This window comes from Abrus precatorius, unplaced genomic scaffold (assembly GCF_003935025.1).
Source record: "Abrus precatorius isolate BTA unplaced genomic scaffold, Abrus_2018 Scaffold8, whole genome shotgun sequence".
Taxonomy (NCBI): Eukaryota; Viridiplantae; Streptophyta; class Magnoliopsida; order Fabales; family Fabaceae; genus Abrus; species Abrus precatorius.
In genome coordinates this window covers 25,375,134-25,402,147 of record NW_020874428.1, presented here as the reverse complement: position 1 = coordinate 25,402,147, position 27,014 = coordinate 25,375,134, and the positions used below count along the sequence as shown (strand labels likewise).

The following is a 27,014-nucleotide window of genomic DNA, read 5'->3' as shown; positions in this document are numbered from 1 at the left end:
GGGAATGATGGGAACAATTCTGAGGGAAAGGTGATGAAAGCTCCTGGTGGAGATGGATCTTACATTTCCAGGGAGGAATTTGAGAAGAACCCTCGGTTTCTTTTCTAATTTGCATGCTGAACAAAAGAACAAGAAGTAGCTTATGCCGTTTTGTTACCAATATGAATGTCATTTTCAATTTGGGTGGTATGTTTCTGTAGACTGGTCATGTAATAAGCATTAGACCTTATGTGTTATGTGTCTATTGCATGCAAGTAACATTAATATATAATAAAGCAATCTACTTAATTGATCTATGATTGTCTATTTATATTGGTTTTATCTCGTTAATTATTGTGCTGAATATTATTATTACTTGGCGATTTTAATTGTGAAGAGGGTGCAAAAGTTCTGTAACCAATGCTTTTGGAAGAGGATGTCAAATACGTGCATTGAACTTGGCTTCTGAAATGAAAATGAAACGTTTAACCTATTTATTGATGTAAACACATAATAAAATTGTAGAGCAAAAACTTTTACACTCCAATTAGCTTGCCTGCTAAAACCTTTTGGTGCAATATTTATAGGACAACTATTTTTTTAATAAAAAAATCTCGTTTGACCGAAAATTTTACTTGAAAGTTTGTTCAAGTTTCCCGTAAGGATCAATATCCCTCGAAGCATTTTACTCTCCTTGAGCCTCAGGGAAGATATTCTAGACAAAGACACTAATTAATCGGTGAAAACTGGTTTTTATTTTGGCCTATGGCAAAACCTTTTCTAAGTATGAAAAACATTAACCTTATCTACTGATTATATTTTAATACGTCTTCCTTTTTTTTTTTTACAAAAATAAATAATAAATAAATACACGTACGAGAGAGACAGTCTTGCCTCACGAACAGAACATGCCGTGATCTTTTCTTTCCTTATCTGAATAATGTTCATACTGACTTTTAAAATAAAAAAAAAGATTTCCCCTTTGCGTCGTAATCACGTGCACAAGAAATTTTTACATTACTGATACTTGTTTTAGTGCTTGTGCAAGTTAATCAATATCAATTCCTTTCAATTTATAATTTTTACCTTTTCTGTTTAGATAAAGAGGCTAATAGTACAAATTATTTGAATGGCAAGATACGGGCATGCAGATCAAAAGGTTCGTGGAATGATATGACAAGCATCATATTCAATTGTGGTCCAACTCTTACATTTTAATTGCAGATACGTTGATAGCAGCACAAACGGCACAACAAAACGTTAGCATTAAATAATATCATGGAGGAGTATTGGCAGATTTATATTCCGGTCGCTTGTTTGGTGAAAAATTGAGGTTACTTGGACGGAAAAAAATTGAACCCCGACATATATTTCAGTATTTCACTCTATGGAAATGACCCCAGGCTTCGCTCGTAGCCAACATGGAAATGAAAATCTAATCCAGGGCGCTTATTTTCACCAGCAAATGAAGATGTCATACTTTAATAATATGGTTAGCATTCAACTGATAAAATTATCAAAATCCTTGACAATGGTGATAAAAATGTCACCATGTACGAGGAATATTATGCACAGTATCCACTACAAAATTGAGTGTCAAAGTAGTATGATAAACATTATTCAAAATTACGACCAAAAAGAATTAAATGTGCTACCGGCGTTTCAAAGTTGGAAGCAAGCAATCAAATCTATCCATGCGTGATGTCACAGTGAGCTTGTATGCAGGTTGCAAGCCAGGCCTAGCCAAATCTATTATATCCTGCCGCAAACTGTTCATAATTTGATAATAATACTAATTAGTAATATTACTGATTAATAATCCCAACATTCATAATTTAATAATATCTCTTTTTCACGTGCATTACTGTAAGTGGATGTAAATATAAATCGATTAAACAGAAATAATGACTAGACATCTACAACTGAGACAGGAGTGCACTAACCACTGCCACTCTCCGGAAGCTTCTGCATGCCTCTTGACGGAATGATATAGGCGATCCAGGCTATAGAGTACCAATCCAAACATACATTGTGCATCTTTCTCCTGTAAATGACATGTAACATGACTTTTCTATCCTTGCTCTAAGGAGTGCATTTCATTCAAATTAACTCAATGCAGTTGTGAACACACCCCACCCCCCCCACATTAGTGTAGGTGAATCATTTCCCTATAGATACTGGAATTTGTTAACCTGTGCTTAATTTTTAGCAAGTTACTTCGTTACATGTATTTTAAGAAAGTCAAAATTGTAACTTGCTAATATACTCTTTAAAAGAAACAAGTTGCACATTTAGCAATCATGGCTGCTACCATGTAACTGTTCTTTAAAAGGATTATGATAGAAGCTATATCTTTGGGTGTATTTTAAAAACTGAGGGTACATTACCAAACACCTATATATATATATATAGAGAGAGAGAGAGAGAGAGTTGAAACTTTATTTCGGGAAGAACTAAATAGAATCAACATTCAGGAAAGCTTCTTACCAGCCCTTTCTCAACATAATTTTGGTACTGCATAATCCTTTTCTCAACCTCAACAAGAAGTAGCCTCCTTTGAATCCGAGCAACTCTACCTCTTCCCTCAGCTTTTGTATCCTAATTCACCAAAACAGAATACCAGATAAATTTTAACATGAAGACTTCTTGATTAATGTAAGTAGCGGATAGCCAGAATTTCTTTGAAAGAAAGAAGATAAAGAAGGCAGTACTGACACACAAGTTGACAAATCTGACCACGTGTCCAAAATTCATATAAGCCTAAACTCAGACACAGCTACCACAAGAGTTGGAGTTTTAATTTCCCAAAAACTACATAAACGTATTTTCAAATCCAAGCAAACTGACAATGGAAAACCATTGGGAATTATATCATTAAACTATAATGAGTAACCAAATTCTATGAGAACGAAAAATAGATAGCACCAGAACACTGATTAGCATCCTCTAATCATTAAGGAAGATAATGCAATTCCAAAAAATATTGAGGGCAGTGAAGTACAACATTAGTGGAAAAAGAAATAAAGGAAACTGAAGTGACCACTCTTTGATATCAGAAAACAGATTTTCCACCTTATGCAGTGACAGTCAAAATATGCAAATGGCTAGAAACAGGCTACGTAATATCTAGTACATAATCAAATATAAACAAATTCAAACAGTAACCCCATACACTAAAAGTTAGTCATGGGTGAAGGCGACAATCTTGTCCCCATATTCAGCTAATCACCTCATGGTGCAGGGTGTCACTCCAAACAAGAATCACACTCCAATTCAGAGTTGATATAAGCTTTCTTTAAGATTTAAGAACTACAGTATGACATTAGAACTTCTATCTGCTGTGAGCTCATCATTTTGTCCAAAGCAAACAAGAAAAGGGAAATTACCTGTTTGAACCAAGCACGTACTAACACGATGAGTAATAGTGAGAGAAAGAATGCCGGTAAAGCAGCTAGAATTGCAAAATTGATTTCATTTGCTCGTAGAATCTGGTTCAGCTCTAGCATTGCCCTGACCAAAAAATTATCTTGAGAAACTAAAACAATGAAATATTGAATTAACTTTTCAGATTTGGGAAACTCACGTCTCAATATCTAGCTTGAGCTTCTGAACCTGTAATAGTGAATATTTATGTTAAAACAACTTAAACAGATGTTATATTAACATATGAAATACATTACCTGAATAAGCATAGCTCGAGCCAGCTCTCCACTAAGAAGGTTCTGAATAGGATGCATGAGTTCCTTCTCATACCTGCATTAGATAATATAGAAAGAAGTGACAACCATATTTTATTAATAAAGATTCCAAATTCAATGTTTCTTGCTATTAGATAATATAGAAAGAACAAGTACATATTAAAATGATATTATTGTCCTCTTATTTGATCAAAATCCAATTTTAAATTCAGTGAAGTTTCAAATATAATCAATCAATGCAATTTGAAAATATTTTATTTGAAAACCGAGGTAAGGAATTTAGATTGTTCTACCTAGGACATTGAAAATCATCAGCGCGACTTTAAAAAATGAACCATCCATTACGTACAATTATATGCCTATAAAAGCTCACCTATTTTCTACCCATGAGATTGTGCCAGTTAAACTGGAATAACTAATCCACAATCCCCAGTCCAGAAATTCCTTAGCAAAAGACATAGTAGCATAGTTATTTAATGAAATACCGTGATAATGGATCTTCATGGAAAAAAAAGTTTACATGTCTTCATAATAAAACATCAGTGTGAGAAGAATGGCCAGAAATTATATAGAGCAGTGTCTTCACTACCCACTGCCCAGAAAGTCATTGCAATGGAGACATGTTTTAGTACTAAATATAAATATAACAACAACAATAAAACCTTATCCCATAATAATAATAATAATAATAATAATAATAATAAACTATTACCAACATATAATGGGTATAATATCAAGGAAAATGCTCACAGACAAATCCATGTATATACTTCAAATTTCAGTTTCACAATTACCTTACCATCATCTTACCAGCATAAACAGAGATTGTTTCTAAAGTGAAATATTCCAATTATAAAAAAATTTACCTATCCATTACGATCTCAAGCATTTCCTGATCTGAGGCATTCACTGGGAACTTCTGACCCTTTGTCTGCTCACTGAAAGCCAACAACATTCTGCACCCATTTTTTTTCAAAAAAAAAGTTACAAAGAATGCAATATCCAATTATCCATGCACCTACCATGGCTTTCAAAATCAGGTAAATGAACTACTGCCAAAATAAAAAAATTTGTTTTTACTGTTTTCTGTACAAAATTTTGAAAACAGAAAATATAATGAAAATAAGGTGGCATTTTTGTAATTATAAGTGAAAACAGAAAATGAAAATAGAAAGTGTTTTCTAAAACCAAATAACCCCTTAAATCTTCTTTATGTAGAATCATTTTCAACTTTCAAGCCACAGAAGAGTTCCAACACAACACAAAAAATTATAGGTGCTTAAAGTTTCACAAGCAGTTACGTGGCCTTAATCCTTCAACCATTCCTTCACGGGCTTCACACCCCACATACATAGTTCATCAACTTGCATGCATGCATATTCTACTAAGAATGAAGTATGGATATGGATGAATAAAATCATGAATATCGATAATTAAAAGCAATTTTTCATGATTCACAAAAAGCTTTTTTTTATACTAGTCTCTAATAACAACAATTAATTGTCTATTGGGATTTTGAAAGGCTGGTTGCTTAGGAATCTTCTTAAAATTAGCTCTCATTAATCACCATTTACTTGATAATTTAATTTTCAAAAACAATTTTGATATAAGAATGATATTATTTCATTTTCTTTAAAAAATAGTCCTAGGGGTTGAAAGGTCTTTCAATTGAAAAAATCAACAATTTATATTAAACAGAGCTAGAATAAGAAAATCATCATGACAATAAATTCTTAATTTTTACGGTACCTAGATTAACAATAACAACATATCTTCCAAAACAGCACACAGTTATGCTAAAAATAAATGTTCTGGGCATTGAGGTTCTATACAGCTTTACTAATCAAAAATAGAAAAAAGGAGGACAATATATTTAAGAAACAATAACCTGTGTAGTGAGTTGGAAGTCAACTGCACCTCTTCAAGGTCCATAATACCTTGATGCCTCTTCCTGAATGTCTCAAAAAGTTCATCTCTAATGGACAAAATCTAAAAATTGATTGCATCATAATATATACAAACTATGATTTGTACAAATCAGAGCACTCAACAGTATATACAATTTCAATGATTATTTTGTATTTTTATAGGGATTACTTTGAGGGATTTTATTTGGAGGCTTTATGACAATCATTGTACAATGAGTACTAGTGCGATATTAAATAGTTTGAAATTATTCTAAGGACTTCCCTTATTGCTGATGGATTCCAACTATCTACATAGTGCACCCTAGATCAGTTACTAGACAATATTAAACCTTATTTCACTCTTCAATTTGAAAAACTCAATTAGTTTGGTGCACTTAACAGATTTTATGAAGGCAATGAAGTTATGAAGATAGTAAAAACAGAAATTTGTCTATTGATCATGGAAAACTAACTTTTACAAAGACTACTTAGTTAATGCAAAATGAGGTTAAGAAAAATGAATGATGGTAGCCGCACCTTGTATCTCATATGGACAAGTTCAAGTCCTCTAACAGTATCTTCTTAGGCATTGAGGAGGGAAAAAGAAAAAAAAAGGAAAGAAGAATGAAACCCAGGTAATTGGTAAATAATGAAGAAGATATGTACCGGTTGTTCTACATGATCCTTAAAAAAGCCAACTGTTGAGTCCTTTGCTTCCTCAATCCAATTATCAAGATCAGAACTTCCCATAAATCTACTATGTCGTAAGAGCCAAATGGAGCATACTGACAGACCAACTGCACCACATGTATAGCGGATCCAATATTGAGTTACTTTCCTTGGCTTTCTATGTTTAATTACCTGAAACAATAGACAACCATAAAATTGCATCTTAAAATTTTAATAAAGTTACAAAGCAAACCAATGAACAATCAACATGAGCCAATTGACAAGTAAAAACCAATCTATATTATCAAAAGCTGATTAATTATTCAATTTCAGAACCTCCATAAATGATTAAATCCAATATTTATGTGGTGAAAGAAAGAGAAGCTCTAGTTATTGACTCCAGTCAAGACAATTTTGTCCACTTCAAAGGCATTGGGGAGGTCCCAAGGATTGGTGAGATATAGGAGAGATACACATGTACTAAGCTGCATTATAAAGTTAGGACAAACGTTGTCTAATTGTAGGATCTATTATTCTACTTCTACTCAAAAATATTTTATGGGCCTTTTGGATCACCAATCAAAGCAGGAGGGGAGCACAGTACAAAGCAACAAGAGAGAAAATTAGGAGAGCCAACTCAGCAGGATAACTGTACCCAGTGTGTAATAAATTTCTAAAAAATGAACCTAATCTTCACCTAAAAATAACTATCATTAGCATATTTGAGATAATACAGTCCCTTTCTTTCTGGCAAGCAGTGGTAAATCGTATAGGAATTCAACTTGATGTCAGATAATGAAGGCAAATCCCGAGGCAAGGAGTGATTCAGTTGGCTATTCATTTAATCATGAAGGAACTATTGCTTAGTCCCCTTCATAGTTTTTTTATGGGTTCATGAATGCTAAACAGTAAGTATCAGATTGGAAAACATTAAAAATCAATTACTGTAAACCCTAAGACAGATTAATTCGGGTACATATTTTAATTACACTCAACAATTTAAAATTAATTTTATGAGAATAAATTCTACTCAAGTATAGAACAAACAATGGGCCCTAAGGCAAATAAGCCATGCTAAATTGATGCTCACAAAAAATTAAAAAGATGTTAAATGGATAATCCCAAAAGAGTAAGCTGCTGGATGTTGAACTATTAAATTATGGAAATTGGATTAAGATTCCTTTTGATTCTTTCCCATAATACTAAAAGTTACAAAAAGTTATTTATACAATTGGAAATTATGTCCAAGTGTATTATTCCTGTCTTCAATACTAAAAAGCCATCCTTATCAGGAGACTGAAGAGCTCACTGAGCTGCATAAATTGAAGACACTAGAAGACTAAGGTCACCACAAGAGCTCTACCATACAATAAAATTCCTACAACCATATATGCATATAGAGGTTAAAATTCTGAGAGACATACCCTCCAAAAGTTAATGATATAACACAAGATAGTAGCTCTTACAAGAAAAGATATGTATGAGTCCAGCTTGTCTAAATTTTGATGAAGTGAATTGATAGCATCTCTGATTTCACAATCTGTCCACTGGGACCCATTCTGATTTATTTCTGGAAGCTTCTCAAACAACAGGGGAACAGAATAGCTCCCATCAACAGAAGAATCACTCTGAGTAAGTAGAAAAGGTCAATTATGGAAACAGTATTAAGTTGCAAATTCACTTTTCAGTTTTGCTCTGACAAACCATGAGTCACAGAGATGAGTAATATACATAAAGGAAAACAGACGGGACAAAAGGCAAAAAGGAATAGCTGCTTTATTTATGTAAACCTGACGCATAGCATGTAGATGTCCAATCGAAGCTTCTAATGTTGAAAACATATTATTAATTGTAACCAGCAAAAAGGGCAGCTTCTTCTCTGGATCTGTCATTAACTCCTCTCCAATTTTATCTACTTCCATATAAACCTGAGCATGAAATTTCAAATTTGAAGTAATATCAGTAAATTGATGGCATTCTGGCATTTCACAAGGTTAAGTTGACGAGCAATTCTTCCATATTTACAATTTTCTACAAGTGAGTTCATAGTGTACAATGCATCTGTTCACCATATGCAAATGTCTAAGTTTCCATAATCATGTGATATACCCCCAGAAGAACTTGAAACCTGTGTCTACATGTAATTTTTTTTTTTTTATTAAAACCTATGCTGACCGAACTATCCACTCAAACCTATCCTCATAATTCCTCTGAATGGCAATTAAAGAAATTCACATGAAGGCATCAAAAATGGTTCCAAAGCCAGAAAAAGAGGGGAAAAAAGTTTCCAGAAAAAAAAATATAGGCCAATTGGGTGAAGAGCTGCAGGTGCCAAAAATAATATAAGACATATTGACATAGCATTAACAACATATTCATAATCATTCCAATTTTTCTCCTTTAATATGAAGATTAATAACATCAATGTCACAAAATCATACAATAAAAAAGGATTATTAAGTAAGCTTGACAACAAGAGACAACTGAGTAAGTAATTTATATTCATTCTATTTATGAAAGACTATAACGATTTGAAACAATGAACTGAATAGAGCAAACCTGAGCCAAGAATGTAGCCAGTGAACATCTTAAGCAACTCAAAACAGCTACTCTCTCATTAATATAATCAGATGCAGATTGGCATAGATTCTGTATGGAAGAACCCTGAGCAGCACGTCCACGCAACAACTTAACTGTTTCATCAATAAAAGCCCTTGGACCCCTCTCAAACATCATGAAATATGCTTTCTTAGCATTTGACCTCTGAATTTATAAACAACCAAAATAAGCACCATAACTACACCCTGTGAACTACATACACAGATAACAATATACGTATGTATATATAAAAAAATAAATGTGAAAACAGGACCTCAGCTCTGGACTGCCAAAACTGCAGATTCTTTTGGATGCTATGCAAATTTATCAAAACATGCTGCAACAAATCCTCCAAAACAACATGCACTCTAGATTCCTCGGTCATGATCCTGCGAGAGAACGCAACTAATATTTCAGAACTCAAATATACATTCAGTTCACATTGAAATGGAAACAATGCCGAGAATAATCAAATCACAAAGAGTCATCAAACACGAATTTATTTCTTTATTTGTTTATCGTTGATTTTTGTGGAAGTGAAAAGGAAAATGAACATACATGGAAGAGTCGAGCGAATTGGAGGGAAACGGAAGAGGGAGGCATTCCCGACGCTGTGTTGATCTGAAGCGAGAAGCGAAGTTGGAGAGAAAATTTGTAGAGAAGAAGGGAGAGAGAGCACGGATTCGATTTTGGAGGTAATTGGAGTACAACTGTGAGAGGAATGTTCCGCTTTCGGAAGGTGGAACCGCCATGAGAACCAGTGCTCCAAGCTTTGCGGTGCTGTGTGTGAGCCTCGGAGGCACTGTTTGAAATGAATGAGATTAATCAATGGTTTAATATTAAAAATTAAATAATTTTTAATATTACGTAATTTTGACATATTAAGTGACCCATAAAAATTATAAAATAATAACTAATATGTAAGTATAAATTAAGTAAATATTATTCCTTTATATTTAAGAAGACTTACTAACCAATGATTTAAGAATAATAGTTAAAAAAATTAAAATAGAAACATGTAAAAATAATAATATTTACAGTGACTATGTCTTTTTACTATGATTTTAATAATTTTAAAAATATTCCTATAAACTTGAAAATATATTTATTATATAATTAATAAAAAAATAAACAGATTAACTGGAGTCATACTATTAAGCTTTTGTAACAGAGTAATTGAACAAATATTAAAATAAAGGATCATAAAATGAGCTAATTAAGAGATATAGGAGAATAAAAACCTTCACATAACTAAAAAGAAATACATGTATGATAGAATATAAAAAGAGATTTTGTAAGGTTACAAACAGTATAAGAACACAAAATGGGACATGAAAGATTTTTCTCTAAGTGTGTAAAAGTCTACATTGAGGCATTGTCTTTTTATCTTGATTTTCTAAATGTGTTTATTGAGAAATTAATCATAAAGATCAAATATTAAGAATTCACTTTCTATATGAAATGAAAGCCATGCTTCTTGTCACTGACGCTGAGATTTGAAGTAAAGAGATTTTTTATCCATGTTTATTAAGTAATATTAATAAAACAGAACTTAATAAAAGAACATTCATAATCTTCACAACAATGAACTGCTACTTTGTTAATTAAACTTTTTTTTTTTTTTTTGCATTATTCATTTAAAATAATGAATGACTATCCATTAACTATAATTTGTTAATTTTTAAGTTAATTGAAATATTTAGGGATTCAAGAAGAATGATTAGACTCTGTTGGTATCACAAAACTGGTACTTCAAATTGCGTAGGATGCATATCTATGTTCTTTTCACTTTTAAACAAACAAAACAACCCAATAAGATCATATAACGTGTAAGCAGACAACCATTTCATCAACCGCAATATGTTTGGGTTAGTAAGTACACGTTCCAATGGCATTTTCAAGTCCCACATCGCCCAACATACAAAGAAAATCAGCCTTTATAGTATTTCTGACAACCACGCAAGAACGCCGAGCTGAGTAACGCCAGCTTGTAACTTGAGTAAGGGCAATAGAATGATGGGACAGGGCTTTGCCTTGCTAGGTTGGGTTGGTGGATGCACTTTGCTGGCCTGCCCGCTCCAAGTTGAGAGATGAAGCATGGCACCTGAACGAAGGTTTAGGTGTTATGGTTCCTGGACGAGAGGGTACAGCGTGAGGCTGGTTACACAGAGCAGCGAAGACCTCTGGCTCCTGACAGTGGAGGGATAACAGGCCTCTGCATATCCAACCCACAAAGCCTGGTGAGTCTAGTCTCTTGGACCATCATTTTTTTTGCCCCTTTCTCAGATAAAAAATACATATTAAATTTTGAAACTTATTTATGAATAATATAATGGGTTTATGAAAGGAGTGGTTAGGATGTAACGTCGATGACAATTTTTGGTCTCCTTTTTCACGTTTATAAAACTTGCGTCTACAAATGCCTCAAGGAAAAAAAAAATCAAGGGGCAAGTTATCTTCTGCTCGTTGTCCCACAGTAATTGAACACAATGGGCGTTGACCATGCACTAATAAACGTAAGGAGAATATCCAGTTGGTCACACGTTTGCAATAAAAAGTTATAACACACAGAGGATCATTTCCAAAGACGCCATGGTTGACCAATCAAACCGCTCTTCCAGCAATATATAAGTCATAGAAAAGAGAGAGAAACCTACAGAAGAGAAATGGCAACACTGGGTGGCGTTAGCGATGTTCAAGTAGCTGAAAACAGCGTCGAAATCGAGAATCTTGCTCGCTTTGCTGTTGATGACCACAACAAAAAAGAGGTTTTTTTATTTATATATCCTAGTTAGTTTATTTGTAGTTCTAATAATTGGGTTTCATGGTGTGCGTATAATTATAATTGCATAATTGTCATATTTAATTGATGATATGAATACGCAGAATGCAGTTCTGGAGTTTGTGAAGGTGATTAGTGCAAAGAAGCAAGTGGTTTCTGGGACTATGTACTATATCACTTTGGAGGCAAATGATGGTGGCAAGAAAAAGGTGTATGAAACCAAGGTGTGGGAGAAGCCGTGGTTGAACTTCAAGGAGGTGCAGGAATTCAAGCTCGTTGGTGATGCTCCTTCTGAGTCCACTTCTTAGCCAGGTCTTTTTCTTTTTTATTAAATTATTCAGATTTTGTCACTTCATTTCTTAATGATAAAATAGAAAATGCTTAATTAAATGAATCACTTAATCAAGCTAATAAAAATTTAAAATATATAAAAGGCTTTTAAGTAAAAACATATTTAATCAAGCTAATAAAAATTTAAAATATATAAAAGGCTTTTAAGTAAAAACATATTTAGTGGTCAATATTATTTCTTGATTTCAGATATGATTGTCCTTCTTATCCTTAGTTTTGTTGTCTTTTGGGATTTATTAAATGTGCTTTAATTTCCATGATTTGTCAGGTTACTGAAGATTGTACGTGTGGCTTGCTTTGTTCCACTGTGAAAGTTTTAGGATATTTAAAGCCTGTTGTGTATGTATGGAATAAATGTAGCTATTTACAGCCTTGATGCTACATTCGGTGTATTGTATTTGCTATCCTATGTCATTATTAACCACTATAAATATGAACAGCACAATTACTATAAAATGTTCATTATTATTATTATTATGTAATTCACCTGTAAATAACTAGTACTTCTTTATTTCTTTTAAAGAAACCAAAATTTGAAGAAACATAAATTAAATTAAAGAAAAATGAAAATAAGAAAATTGTTAAGAAAAAAAACCCTTTTTCTTTTCTCTCTTCAACTAAAAAATAAAAAAAAATGTTATTATCTGCATTGTTTCTTCTTTGTATATATCCTTAATTAAATCTTCTGTTTTCTTGAAATCCTCGACAACAATCAAATGTTTTAAGGCTAATATGATAACCTGTGGCCTCATATATTGATTTAGTTCAATCTGTCATCATCTAAACTTACATACACCACCAGTTCACAGGTCTCTTAGCCAATATTCCAATCAATTGATATATATATATATATATATATATATATAGTGTTGGTTTTAACCACGACATGATTTAAATATCAATTAACTTCAGATTTATGTATTTTTATACTTTACATGTACACAATAGTACTCATTTTAATATCATCATTTACGTTTAAATGCTTTATTTTTGTGTTAAATTTATGTTTACAAATTTTTTAACTTGAATTAAAACACACATGCATTCATTGACTTTTAAATTTATCTTTTTTATTTATTTATTTATAAATGTTCACGCGCATTCTATCTTTTTATATATATATAAGAAGAAGACTAATTGTTTGTATATGTAAATTTTCTCAAGCCACAGGGCACTTTTGAGTTGAATATTCAAACTTCTATTCTATATTGCAAATAAAGACAACCTACATGGTCTTCTCCAATCTTAATTATTTTGAATGAATTTTTCGATATTTCTTAGTTCGGCTCTTGCTTTTCCTACATCAATTCTTTAATACAAAATTTAAACATATCAACTTTTTAAGATTACATTTTTTAAAAAAAAATAATCTTAACCTTTAAAATTAAGTTTAAACACTTAAAAGTAAATTTTTTATCAAAAAAAAAATTAATTTTTTTTACAATTTTATAATTTTAATGTAATAAATATAATTTTTTTCAATAAAATTTTACTACTTTTGAATGCTTAAACTTAACTATAAAAATTGAAATCTTAAACTTTTAGTTTCACTCACCACCTTGAAATAAAATAGATATATTAGGTATGTTTGATTTCTAAAAACATTTTTTTTTATTTTTTAATTAAAATTATCACTTTTTTTTTATTCTGTTTCCTGCTTTTAAAAATTTTACATGAAACAATGAATTTTTTTAATGTTTCTTGTATAAATATTTAAAAACAGAAAACATAATAAAAATGAAAACATTTTCTGAAACCAAAATTCTTACTTCTTAGGTTGAATACTTCCCTTTCTCTACGGATTAGTAGGGACCTCATTATGGTACTATGTTCACTGTTTCTCTGCTGCATTGATGCTCATTTACTTCTTGGTATATGATGTGTTCCCTGGTTGTTGAGCCGAGTTTAATAAAATTCATATATTTTCTGATAATAAAATACTTATAGCTAGTCTTGCTTTGAACCAATACTTGACAACTTGTTACAACTTCAATTGTCCACAAGATGCGTATGCTATTAGAAATAGACAATTAAGTAGGAAATATCATAAAATGGGTGGGGGAATAATTGATAAAATATATAACAACCACTAGAGCTCAAAGTTATGGTCAACAAGCTTAAGAGCTGGAACTTGCAATGCTTGAATTAGTGATATCTACATGCACTTCATCTCCATTAACTGGCAATTCTATCATCAAATCTAATCAGAATCTGAGCGTCTTGCTATAAGGATCACCATATACGCCAGTTAAATTTACCAGGTAAACTTTAATAGCTCATCCTCATGACTTTAGGATCACCATCTCTTTATTTCTTTAACTGATTTTGTTCTATATGTTAAAGGCTCTACCATGGTCTTCATCATTTATTTTGTACTATTTTTAATAAAAACAAAATTTTATTTTAATAAAACATTCAAATTTTAAGTCATCGTGAATTAGTAAAGTAAAATTTTAATTAAAAAATATAAATAATATTTAAAGAGTTACACCTAAGTTTTGTTTACTAATTAACCCTCTTGTTTTACCACCAGAATATGATCATCAAGCTTATGCGGCTAGGAAAGAAAGATGCAAAACCAAACAAGAAATTTTGGAGGTCGAATTCGCTTCCATTGTCTAGAGAATTTCCCTCAGTCTCAGAATATGAAGATCCCTCGGTCAAATTTTTAGATGACACCAACATTCAGATTATAATATCATCAAATGAACACATTCACAGTTTAAGCCATGAGCAAACACCGATTGAAGCTGCTTCAGCTGCTGCCTCTCCGCAAGATGAAAACAGAAGGGTGAATGAAATGACTCCAGAAGATCTGAGTAAGTTATACTTTAAACCATTTAAATCACAAAGGGTGCACTCTAGAGACCAATAAGGAGATTGTTTATTTTAGATTTTGAAAAAAAAAAATTGAAGTTGAAATATTATAGGTTAAAAAAATTGATTCATATCATATACTAATGATATTTTAAAATTGGATTTAGACAAATTAATTTTATGTTTTGGTCATAAAATTAATTTAATTTTAATGATACAGTAAATAATCTGATATAAAGAATTTTTACACATTCATGATTAAAGAAAAATTTTTATTTGCACATATTAAATTAATTATGATGATTAGTATAAAGGGCATGTTATAATGTGAAGTTTGCAAGGATCCTTGCAGGTTCTTTAAAGCGACAACTATATGTATATGCACTCCACAATATGTGGCAGCAAGCACAACCCATTTTTGGTACATTTCCTGATATGGTACGCATTCCATTGACTGCTAGTGGAGACACAGCACTTCATGTTGCAGTGAGCGCAAATAGCAATACATTTGTACAAGGTTTGGTTAACCTTATGACCCCAGAAGACCTGAGAATACCAAACTCAGATGGGAACACAGCTTTTTGCATGGCTGCAATTTCAGGCAATGGTGAAGATTTTCAAATTATGATTGAAAAGAATGAAAATCTTCCTCTGATCCCTGGACATGATGGGTTGCTTCCTGTTCACTTGGCTGCTTTAACTGGCCACCACAAAATTGTGCAATTTCTGTCCTCTCAGAATCTGCTTCACAAAATGGCTTCCAAGGATATTGAATGGTTGTTTTTTATGACCATTAGTAGCAGCATGTTTGGTAAGAGTAAAGACTAAACTACATGGTTATTCATTTTTTGAATTAATTGTCTTTGATGTACTATATATGATGTTTCACAATAACAAACAGAATTGAACCAATTGTTTGAACTGGTCACACTTAAACCAAATCAATTATACATCTATATATAATTCCAATCTCATCAGGTTTATGTAACCATAATCTGATAATCAATTTAAAATTGAAATAATTAAATTATGAGTGGTAGGTCTTTTGAAAGATTGTGATATCATCCTTAACTTGGATAAGTGTGTGTGTGTGTGTGTGAGTGTGACCCGTCTCTTTTTCAAGTCTATATATTGTGCTAACTGAGGGAGGTTACATATTGGAATTTCAAAATATATCTCTCCATAAAGTATTGAGTATCATGGAATGTACTTCATATCAACCTCAATGCATATTTTTGAAGATCAACTATCTATATTACTTTTGAATTTTTTATAGGGTTGTTTGGTTTATCAAAAAATCTATTTTATTTATGTATAATATTGTTATTATTATAATACAAATATTTGAAAAAAAAAAATATATATATATATATATATCATAAAAATAAAAAATAGAAATAGATTTTTATTTAAAATTAGACCATAAATTTCTCCCTGCTGTCATATTTAAAATTAAATTGTATAATGGCTTTTGATAAGTAACTAGAATGATATCATTAAGTTTATTTTTAGCAATATGCACTATGCAATTAGCTTTTCTTAATGATGAATGGAAATTAAAATCACATAATGAAATAATTTTTGTATTTTTATACCCACTCTATTTTGACATCCATTCCTTATCTGTATTGTTTTCTTTTTATTTCTCTTTTCTTTTTTTTTCGACTAAAGGGAAGTACTAATACAAGTTCTATAGAAATTGATCCGATCAAGATTTTAATTTCAAGTGATCTTGTCTGTTGCCCCAAGTAATTTAGGACCTTTAATAATTCATGTTATCTTTGAATTATTAATTAATTGTTGTATGAATTGCATATATTTGAACTCGTGGTTTTTCAATTAGTTGGAGAATATTAGAGTTTTACCTTGCCTTGTGCATACAATCCACCAAAACTTTTATCGCAATTTAATTTGTGCATATAACAGATGTGGCAACGAAATTGTTTGAAAAATGTCCTGGTAATTTGGCCATTGTAAGAGATGATCAAGAACACCTAACAGCTTTGCATATGCTGGCGCGAAAGCCTTCAGAAGAATTGTGTTAGTTCTTCAAGCTTTTATATTTGCATTTCGCTTTGGCTTCAATTTCCCGTTAATTTGGCCACTAAAGATCTTTCTATTTCTAATACATAATTGAACGTGCAACTTAAATATTTTATTCATTTTTGTGATTGAATGAAACCATGCCAGCAAACATAATTTAATTCCGAGTATATATACGTATGTTTACAAATAACCACTCTATGACAATGCCTTTACAACTCAACATTATTCTCGTTTTAGGTTTTATATGAGAAAATTCTAATTTTTGATTCATATATAAAAGAAAAATAAAATATTTACGAATTAATTTGTTCTAACCATTAATCAAATTTATAATTATAGAGACAACCCATAAACATTTTTTAGGTAGAGATTAAAATGTAAAACTTTATTATCACGCAGAGACAAAATTTAATAATAATAATAATAATAATGGAAGTATAGGAAATTTCAATACAACTTTTTTTAATGTTAAACATTTATTCTCTCTAAGACCAATCTGTGTATGCTTTGTTGGTAGGCATGAATGAGGGCAACGATAATAAAGAAGCTTCATCAGGAACGGGTCTTGAATTGCTTAAAAAACTATGGTCACATGTTAGACAATTGGAATACAAAAAGATTTTGGAGTTGATAACTCAACCTTCAGCACTATTGTTTGACGCAGTAAAATCAGGAAATGTTGAAGCTGTGAAATGGCTTCTTTACATGAATCGTGAACTTTTGACTATAAAGGACCCCAGTAATGGACGAAACCTATTGCACTTCACTGTTTTATATCGACAAAGTAGCATATTTTTCTTTATACTAAAAATGACGACGGTGAACCTTGTACTACGAGCAGTGGACAATGATCGTAACAACATTCTACACTTAGCTGCACATCAACAAGATGAAGCATCCTCAAGTTTGAGACCAAACATTCAAATGCAAAGGGAGCTTGTATGGTTCAAGGTGAACTTGCTTACATTTATTCAACCATTCTCTTATATGTGTGGACATGCCCTTTATTTACATCTTTATTCATTGTGTACAAAGTAGTTTTAAAATTTTATAAATTGTTAAAAAAAATTACGTCGGCCATAGAACTATATTTTTAAGTATTTAAATTTTTTTTATTAAAAAATATTTATGATTTAATTCAAATTTGTTATTTTTAAACACTTAAAATTTAAAATATTCATTCTGAAAAGTTGATTTTAACATTTAGGATTATAATCGTCATATTTATTTGTTGTTGTAAGATTATTTGAAAATTTTAACACAAAAGTTTTGAATATATATTTTAAAAAGTTAATAATGCAATTTTTAAATACATTTTTGATATATTTTATAATTGATTATTTTTTAAAAAGTCAAAACATTTATTCGTAAATTAATCAGTACTTTTTAAAATTATTTTAATTTTTTAAAAAATTGAATAAGTTAATGATATATTCAAAATAGTTCATCTTGAAAGACTAAGTTTTGCATTGACATTGATTGATTGATCCCAACCAATGCACATATATTTAAAATGGTAAAGAGGAAATGATAGAAAGAATAAGAAGAAGCTGTGAATAGATCATTGATTTCACTCATTGCAATTTAATAATTTGTTCGTGAATAAAAATCAGATGTTTATTTGGTTAACATGGAAACTACCACTCACATATGCTCTTGGTTTATATCATATATAGGAAGTGGAGAAGAGAGTTCCTCATGAATTAAGGACAATGAGGAACAACAATGGCAAGACACCAAATGATATATTTTATGATAACCACAAAAAGTTATCAAAAGAAGTTAAAGATGCAGCCAAAGGAATAGCTGACTCTGGCATGCTGGTGACAACACTTATTGCTACAGTAGCATTTGCTGCAGCTCTCACTGTTCCTGGTGACAAGACCAATGCATGGTTTATTGTCTTCATCTTAACAAATGCAGTGGCATTGTTCTCTTCTTCTGCATCTATAATCTCTTTCTTGTCAATTTTCACTACATCCAAGCTTGATTCTTGGGCTTACCTTACTTTTTATATCCATTGCCACTATGGTCCTAGCTTTTGCTGCAGCATCTTTTTTGATATTTGATCATACATCCAAGTGGGTTGCATATGTAGTGGCTTCAATGGGGATTCTTCCAATACTTTTGTTTCTTGTGCTTCAATTTAGCCTTTTCGACGGTTTAGTTGACTACTTCTTCTGGTCTAGATATTATCGCATGTCCAAAATCCAATAAATTCATGCATGCACGTGTACATGGGCGCACACATACATATAGAATTATTTGTTGGTGAAATAATCGAGGTTCTGTATGAATTCGATTGTTGTATATATATGTAATATTTGTATCATAGGAGTATTTATTGTTAATGTGTGTATTATTATTACTCTTATTTGATTAAAATTTATATATTTTCTCTTAATTGATTTGGTTAACCGGTGAAAAATAATAATAGATACTCTGAAAAAAAAAATTAAATTGAAATCCCAAGTCTAGCTTGGTTTGTCACAGGAGCTACAAAATAATAATACTGCTGCAATTACAAGCGTTGCTGATCATCATCTTGTGTGTTTCCCTTTTAGAGTGCTGAGAGATAACAATCATGATTTTATCATTGATGTTCTTTGAGAATCAAAGTCAATTTCCTAACAACACAGAATGGCTATAGCTAGTAGTGAATTCCAAAGTTTAGATATATAAGCATAAACTTGTTCCCAAAGGTTGACTTTCCTTGTCTTTATAAATCTTGGGTACCTAGCTACGAACTCCTCTTAGTTGAAGATTGTCATTCATGTTACCCAACAGTTTTATGAAAAATAAGTTGAAAATTGATAGGGTTTTGGTAGGTTGGATTAAGCTAATTAAGTTGTAAAAAGAAATTTTGCAAATCCTACTAAGCCGTGATGGGTTAAATAGACTGATCCATGGGACGCATGACTATCCATTAACTATAATTCATTTAAATGGACAGTAATTTGCCTTGTTCATGACTCTCCATGTTTACCCAAAGATCATTAAGTTGTTAGCAGACAACCATTTCATCAACTGCAATATCTTTGGGTTAGTAAGTACACATTCCAAATTCCACCTTAGATAGATGACACCACCTTGGGTCCAATGTTGGTCTTTGCATGTCCCACATCGATTAGTATACAAAAAAATCAGCCTTTATAGTATTTCTGACAAGCGTGTTAGAACGCCGAGCTGAGTAACGCCAGCTTGTAACTCGAGTGAGGGCAACAAAGTGGTGGGACATGGCTTTGGCTTACCAGGTTGGATTGGTCGTTGCACCATGCTGGCTTGCCCGCTCCAAGTTGAGAGTCGAAGCATGGCATTTGAGCGAAGGCTCGGGTTTCATGGTTCCTAGACGAGAGGGCACAGCGTGAGGCTGGTTTCACAGAGCAGCGAACACCTCTGGCTCCTGACAGTGGAGGGATCACAAGCCACTGCACCTCCATCCCACAAAGCTTGGTAAGCCTAGCCTCTTGAACCATCACTTTTTTTGCACTTTCTCTTTCAGATAATAATATTTTTTACTTATGAAGTGTTATTTTCAATTTATGCTTGCTTTGGTTTTCTAATCCTTCGCTATTACTAAACGGAACAATATGTATACTTTGACCCTGAACTAAAAAAGGTTGTGTAAGGAACATTATGTTTTATTCACTTCTTCAAGTTCTAACACTTTTTTCAGCCTTTCAAATGGCTTCATATTAAATAATATTCTGCTTAAAACTCTCAAAACATAAACACATAATAAATTTGAGATTTGTTTATTAATAATATACTATAGAAACTCTATTCTACCTAATTAAATAATATTCTGCTTAAAGTCTCCTTTTTCACGATTATAAAACGTGTCTACAAATGCCTCAAGAAAAAAAATCAAGGTGGAAGTCATCTTCGTGGTTTAAGAACAGCTACGAATTAAAAGTGTGATACGTTGTTGCTTGTTAGTTGTTTGGGACATGGAGGGTGCTATTCGTGAATATCATCACACTGTGAGATTCATAACACAGGGTCAGTTTGAGATGTTTTGTATCCAGCAGTATCAACATTGTAACTTGGATCCCATATTCATACATTGCCCTTTAAATATCCCTGTCCTAAGTGCAAAACAACAACCGGTTTCTAGCACACTATATTTTAGAGGCCATTGATGGTGCTAATAACAAGAGTATGTATGATGAGGCTACGGTTTGGAATGTACCATGGTTGAGGTCCAGAAAACTTGAGGATTTCAGACTCATTAGTGACTACTCCCCTTCTGTCCATAACGCAATGGACTAGATATTTGTTATTATTGCAAATGTGTTATTGACAATTTAATATCTCACTTAAACTCTTGTAATAAAAATTGACAAAAATAAATTTTTGTGTTCATTTAAATTATCAATTACTATCCATTTTGTTAAGTTAATTGGGATCTTAAGGGACCAAATTGACAAAGCCGAAAGCACAGGTACAAATTGCTAGCATGTTTGTTGAATAAGTTGTTAACCCCTTAACCCTCCCCTTTACAAAATTGAACCAATTATCCTCTAAATCATCCATTTAAAATGGAATATAAATCCACCTTGTTAATCCATTCCAACCTACCATCCCTTCATCATTAGTTTGGGACATGGACCTGAAGACACTGATTTAACTCCAATAGTATCACAAACAGCTACCTCAGATTCGAATACGCGGGATGTTTTACCAAAAGTTGTAAGCAGCAAACCAATGCTTCAAGTCATCACACAGCCATACAACATGGAGACACAAGTTAGGTAGGATCAAGTATTGGAACAGATATATCCATTATTTGTCTTACAAGTTCCACATCGACTAGTATACAAAGAAAACCATTCTTTATAAGGCCTCTGACAAGCATGTCAGAATGCCGAGCTGAGTAACACCAGCTTGTGACTCGAGTGAGGGCTTTAATGTGATGGGACACGGCTTTGGCTTGCTGGGCTGGGATGTTGGCGGCACCATGCTGGCCTGCCCGCTCCAAGCTGAGAGTTGAATCATGGAAACTGAGCGAAGGCCCAGGTTTCATGATTCCTGGACATGAGGGCACAGCGTGAGGCTGGTTTCACAGAGCAGCGATCACCTCTGGCTCCTGGCAGTGGATGGATTACAGGCCGCTGCACCTTCACCCCACTAAGCCTGGTGAGCCTTGCTCCTTGAACCATCACTTTTTTTTTTTTTTCTTTCACATCTTTAGTTTCATGTCTCTCTTTCAAGTTGTCTGCTAAATGCCACCAAGTTGAAATTGAACTTCTTTTGATCAATTCAATCATCACCATTTGCGAGATTGCAAGCTGAATTGCATCACTACAGACAGACTCTCCTCTTAATTTGAGGACAAAGAAAACAGCAAGCACTAAAATTTGTCCAAAAGTTTCTCTTAAATTTGTATACTCCTAATAATGCATTCATTTTGTGAACATAGTTGGACACTAAATAACTTTGTCCCATCTTAGTAGACAACACCCACTGTGAAAGATTCATTTTTAGTAATAGCACTACAAGTTCTGTCTATGCTCGGCTGGGTTGGTGGGTGCACAATGGGACCTATGCGAAGGCTAATGTCTCATGGGTCCTAAACCGGAGGGCACCACGTGAGGCTGGCTTCACAGAGCAGCGAACACCCCCGGCTCCTGACAGTGGAGGGATTACAGGCTGCTGCACTTTTTTGGTTGGCAAAATGCAAATTACGTATCAATTCACTTACTTTTTGCCTCGTATATAGTAAAAACTATTTGCGTGCTTTAGAAATTTTACGAATGTCCACTTAAATAAAGTTCAAGATAAGAAACAAGTTAAAAGTTTTATATACAATTTTCAATTGCAAGCTTTCTTTGTTCTTTTTCGATATGTTTGTGGTTTGGTACGCGGGGAATAATTATGACACAGACTTTTAAGTTGCAGCATGTTTGGTTGAGACGTGTGTTTATGGCATATATGACGCGCCAAATACACTTACATCACAACACAAATCAAAGCTAACAATTTAACCAAAATCAAATTTGATAAATTTAAAGATCTGGCAAAAGTGAACAACTGTGATTAATGAGTGAACAAAATCATAACTAAGGAAATACTAAGGAGGCATCCCGGTAAAAATTTGAGCCAAAATCTGAATATAAGTGCCTACCATAGGCAATGCTTGCATGAGATTAGAATTTCTCAAATTACAATACCAGGCTGTCTCTAAATGGAACAATATATATCTCCATTTTTAGCCTAAACTAAGGTAGTAAGTAGACTATGCAATGCACTATCCCTCCTAATCTTCCTAACCACTAAGGATCTGTTTAACACTACTCCTAAAAAATCTGCTCTAATTCTTCATCAGAACTTTCTAATGAATACATGCCATAATTAAACAATGCAGGTTCATCTACATTTCTTCATCGTAGTCCTCTTCGTCTTCATCAATCCTATTTAGGTTGGCTAGTTGCATGGGATCAATGGCCATTTTTTCCACATCAGACAAGGACCATCCCAGGTATTCCTCATGCTTCTCTTCTGACATGGACTTAGCAGGTGAACTAGTTCGCACAGAAGTTGATACAGCTATTGAATCCATGTTCTCATCTGGGTCCATATTTAAGTCAAAATTTCGAACAGACACTTCGGCCGGTTTGTTAACTGGAAAGTTCTGCTTAACTTCTTCAGGTTCCAACACATTTTCCATGCTTTCATTGCTTTGAGTGTGCCTGTCATTTTGCTTCAAAATGTCAGGATCTTCTTCACATTTGACATGTGAAATCATCTCGTGATCAACTGTTCTACTTCCTCGGCCACGACCCCTGCCTCGGCCCCTTCCCCTTCCTCTTCCACTTCCACCGTTATGTCCATGCTCTGGCTGTGCAAATCATGGAAAAGTAAAAACAAAGTTTCATCATTTGGATAATTTTAATATGAAGCAGCTGCCAGATTCTACAGGGTTTGCTCAATTACAACAGTAGTTTTCACCAAAAGCTTTGAAAAGTAGATAGTTTTGGTTCTTTGCAAACATGATAAAAAGGTGTGCAGTGTGCATAGACCAGAGATAAACACTCATTTAATGACAAAAATAAAAATTCAAGATAACTACCAATTCAAGTAATTGAATAAAGTTAATATATTACCATCCTATTTCTCTTGGGCTCCTCGTCACTGTCATTATCATCATCTTCAGCAACTTTCCTAATATAAAATAAACAAAATTCAGCATACAGAAATCTTTTTCCAATTTACAATAGTATTAACCAAAAGCCAAGGAACAAACCTCCTCTTAGTGACAGCATGATCATCACCAGTGGCAACAGAACCACCTAAATCGGGAACCTTGCTGACAATATCTTTTAGAAAATCAAATACATTAAAAGTCTGCACACACTGTTTTCTGCAAAAGGCAATGATACAAGTAATTCAACCTTTTAGAAACCAGAAAGAGGTGGTAAACACTAGAACAAACAGCACATGTTCCAAAAGCAATCATGTTTGTGAACATAATAAATAGAAAGAAGAGGGGAATTCAATGTTATACATCATGGAATATTAAATCCATAGAAGTATGGATAACCACCTTCTACAGCCTTGACAATAAACACAAAATTGAGCCCATAAACTAATTAGAAATTTCACTCACAAATGAAAAGCGTTCACGGTCTTTGCTCCCCTCCTCAAAGTTATCTCATACGTTCGATCACACAAATCTTGCAGAAATAGCTCTAGTGCTTTGGCTGCAATACATAAACACAAATTATCATCAATCAAAGATACCTCATTACAAATTCCCAAAAGCCCAAAAGAAAATTTGAGGAAAAAAGGAAAAACTAGAATATGTGCGCAAGACTACTTACAAACTAGAAGAGGCACAGCCATTGCAATCTTTCCTACATCCTCATCAGCTTGCATAATTTTCTTAATCCTAGCCTGTCAATAATCAATTCAATTAGATTACACAATCATTACTAAAATTTCTACATTTGAACAATGTAACGTATATACAACAGGGTCAAGACCTATGTGAGACAACAAGGTGGGCCACAGAAGATCCTGGTGTCCTATTTCACACATGAAAACAGGATTTAGATTTAAATGATCTGTCAGTAGACATGCTTTATAATAGTTGAAAACATTTTATGTTTGTTGTTGATGTTTCTGGATTCTATTCAATCATGTGATATACACAATCCTGCAGAATTATAGAATGCAAAAGCTTGAAAGCAGAAGGGTAAATAACCAAGAGAATTAACAATATCTAAAACTAAATTTTCCCCAATCCATTAAATTATGCCACACACAATTCCTCTGCAGAATAGTTTAACAACATATTCATTAACAAATCCAACAATTCATGGCAAAATATAATCGTAACAGACAATCCCAAATCCCCTAGGGACAATCGAAAACAGTTTACAGATTGAAACATGCATAAAATAAATTCCAAAACCAAGAGAAACCCATATTCCATGTGACTCAGAAACATCAATTACCCAAGGAAAACAAAACAAACCTAATGATACCCCAAAAAATAAAAATATAGCAAACACCCATAACTCAAAATAAATAAAATGCAAAACAATATTTTCTAGAGAAAAAAAGAAGGATAAGGGGGAACTTACTGCAGGGAAACGAGTATCTAGTTTCTTCCTCATGTTGTGAAGAAAGAAACAACAAAAAGGAAAAGGGTTGGAGAAGGACGCAAAACCCCACCTTGTTTTTATAAAGGGAAAAACAAAACAAAGATTAACGTTGAAGAAGACGAAAAAACAAAGTGGGCAATTTTTATTTTATTTTATTGGTTTTGTTGTGTTTTGTGTTTGGAGTGTTTCCCCTTCCCACGAAGCGCTAACATAGGAGGCTCCTACGGTACACAGCAGAGTTTGTTTTTCCAAACTTGTCATCTTCACCATTCACCATTCACCATTTACCACTCCTTTTCACTCCAAATTCCTTCCATTTCCGTAGCTAACATATCTTCTTCCTTCTATCTGTTCTTTCTTCTCACTGCATATTTTCATTTTCCTTTAAATTTAAATTTTATATTTATCTTTTCCCTTGTAATTCTATCACATTCACTTTTGCTACATCACAACACTTCAAAATAAGTAAGCTTCTTGTGATCCCAGTGCATTATTAAATTAAAATCAATTTTTTAAATTCGTTATATTTTCTATATAAAAAATAAATCTTTTATTATATTAAAAATGTAGGGTTTTTAAAATTAAGAAATTAAATGTTTGAAACAAAAAAATTCATGTGATATTATTTTAAAAAAATTTAAATACTCTTATTCAAGAATAACAACTCAAATTTAATATTTACAGGTATATTTTGTATCTCACATCTCGGTTTGCCAAATAAATTTTATATTAGATTTTAAATTTTTTTTGAAAGTGATAATATTTTTAATTAGATTATCTTTTTGTCTTGTAATATTTGGTTTTATCTTTATTTAAATTAAAAAATACCCTTCCATTGTATTAAAATTTTGCTAGCCTATTTATACGTTACACATCGAAAATTAAATTTATAGTACTTTTTATATCAAGCTTCTTCTGTTATAAAATATCAAACTATAATTAAAATCAAAATAATCTTCAATAATTTTTTATAATTGCTATTTTTTTAATAAGACATACTCCTTTACATTAAAAAATTAGTGCTTGTATTTTATAAGATAAAAATAGATTTTAGTCATATTTTTTTGGACTTTTTACTTCACTGTAAAAGTTTTTTTAATTACTTTTTTTTAGAAAATTTATTTATTTATGATTGTTTATTTATTTATACTAATAATATACTTATAAATTTTTGCTCTTGAACATAAAATTATTTATAAATTTATTATCTCTCAAATAATACTATATCATTAATTTTAAAGTAAATTTTTTCTACCTACGTAAAAATTAACTCATCGTCTAAAGTATGAGTGTGCAATTTTATTTTTATTATTTTATATTTGTTACATACAATTATTTAAATTTTATTAGTAGGTTGAGAGAAACCTATTAATTTTTTTTATTATATTAGCATATTTTTTATATCTAACTTAATCCAATCAAACTAAAAAAAACTTATATCTAATTTAAATTTTAAATCTTTTATTTTATCTGAATTTAAACTGGTTTATTTAATATAACCTATTTCAATCATTTATTAGAGAATCCAAATCCCTGTTAATAACTTAATTAATAAAAC

The 27,014-nt window shown here is 32.2% G+C and overlaps 3 protein-coding genes across 6 annotated transcripts; 1 reads left to right on the top strand and 2 right to left on the bottom strand.

Moving 5' to 3' along the window:
• Nucleotides 1–1,476: 1,476 nt before the first annotated feature.
• LOC113845884 (protein DGS1, mitochondrial) lies at nt 1,477–11,150 on the bottom strand. 2 transcript variants are annotated; one of them, XM_027473557.1, is made up of 14 exons: nt 10,774–11,150; nt 9,126–9,240; nt 8,813–9,016; nt 8,044–8,181; nt 7,720–7,881; nt 6,251–6,445; nt 5,566–5,666; nt 4,544–4,633; nt 3,660–3,732; nt 3,563–3,591; nt 3,366–3,489; nt 2,467–2,577; nt 1,923–2,023; nt 1,477–1,748 (listed from the first exon to the last, which is right to left on the bottom strand). In XM_027473557.1, the coding sequence occupies exons 2-14, from the start codon at nt 9,234–9,236 to the stop codon at nt 1,631–1,633; spliced, it is 1,557 nt and encodes a 518-aa protein (XP_027329358.1). In that variant the 5' UTR covers nt 9,237–9,240; nt 10,774–11,150; the 3' UTR covers nt 1,477–1,630. The 2 variants fall into 2 exon arrangements, with proteins under 2 accessions (XP_027329358.1, XP_027329356.1); XM_027473555.1 differs by lacking the exon at nt 10,774–11,150 and adding an exon at nt 9,410–9,663 and having other exon boundaries at nt 1,543–1,748.
• On the top strand, nt 10,823–23,891 carry LOC113845885 (ankyrin repeat-containing protein ITN1-like). Of its 2 annotated transcripts, XM_027473558.1 has the most exons (7): nt 11,507–11,619; nt 11,738–11,945; nt 14,518–14,803; nt 15,154–15,612; nt 17,365–17,798; nt 18,524–21,986; nt 23,215–23,891. In XM_027473558.1, exons 2-6 carry the CDS (start codon nt 11,916–11,918, stop codon nt 18,914–18,916), a joined length of 1,602 nt encoding a protein of 533 aa, XP_027329359.1. In that variant the 5' UTR covers nt 11,507–11,619; nt 11,738–11,915; the 3' UTR covers nt 18,917–21,986; nt 23,215–23,891. The 2 variants fall into 2 exon arrangements, 1 of the variants encoding a protein (XP_027329359.1); XR_003501590.1 differs by lacking the exons at nt 14,518–14,803; nt 15,154–15,612; nt 17,365–17,798; nt 18,524–21,986; nt 23,215–23,891 and adding an exon at nt 12,253–12,431 and having other exon boundaries at nt 10,823–11,945.
• Nucleotides 22,891–25,858, bottom strand: LOC113845886 (dr1-associated corepressor-like). Of its 2 annotated transcripts, XM_027473560.1 has the most exons (7): nt 25,436–25,858; nt 24,833–24,874; nt 24,671–24,743; nt 24,457–24,550; nt 24,094–24,210; nt 23,954–24,011; nt 22,891–23,688 (listed from the first exon to the last, which is right to left on the bottom strand). In XM_027473560.1, exons 3-7 carry the CDS (start codon nt 24,723–24,725, stop codon nt 23,221–23,223), a joined length of 792 nt encoding a protein of 263 aa, XP_027329361.1. In that variant the 5' UTR covers nt 24,726–24,743; nt 24,833–24,874; nt 25,436–25,858; the 3' UTR covers nt 22,891–23,220. The 2 variants fall into 2 exon arrangements, with proteins under 2 accessions (XP_027329361.1, XP_027329360.1); XM_027473559.1 differs by lacking the exon at nt 24,833–24,874.
• Nucleotides 25,859–27,014: the final 1,156 nt, after the last annotated feature.

Excerpts from the sequence above, each read along its gene's own strand:
- LOC113845884 (XM_027473555.1), bottom strand. The coding sequence starts at position 9,603 with ATGGCGGTTCCACCTTCCGAAAGCGGAACATTCCTCTCACAGTTGTAC. Across the intron at positions 9,241-9,409 it reads AATTCGCTCGACTCTTCCAT|GATCATGACCGAGGAATCTA; the intron begins GTATGTTCATTT and ends GTTCTCTCGCAG. Across the intron at positions 8,182-8,812 it reads TGGCTACATTCTTGGCTCAG|GTTTATATGGAAGTAGATAA; the intron begins GTTTGCTCTATT and ends TTTCATGCTCAG.
- LOC113845886 (XM_027473559.1), bottom strand. The coding sequence starts at position 25,468 with ATGAGGAAGAAACTAGATACTCGTTTCCCTGCA. Across the intron at positions 24,744-25,435 it reads TAGATACTCGTTTCCCTGCA|GCTAGGATTAAGAAAATTAT; the intron begins GTAAGTTCCCCC and ends GATTATTGACAG. Across the intron at positions 24,551-24,670 it reads GGCTGTGCCTCTTCTAGTTT|CCAAAGCACTAGAGCTATTT; the intron begins GTAAGTAGTCTT and ends TATGTATTGCAG.
- LOC113845885 (XM_027473558.1), top strand. The coding sequence starts at position 11,916 with ATGCTCCTTCTGAGTCCACTTCTTAGCCAG. Across the intron at positions 14,804-15,153 it reads AATGACTCCAGAAGATCTGA|GTTCTTTAAAGCGACAACTA; the intron begins GTAAGTTATACT and ends GGATCCTTGCAG. Across the intron at positions 15,613-17,364 it reads CATTAGTAGCAGCATGTTTG|GCATGAATGAGGGCAACGAT; the intron begins GTAAGAGTAAAG and ends CTTTGTTGGTAG.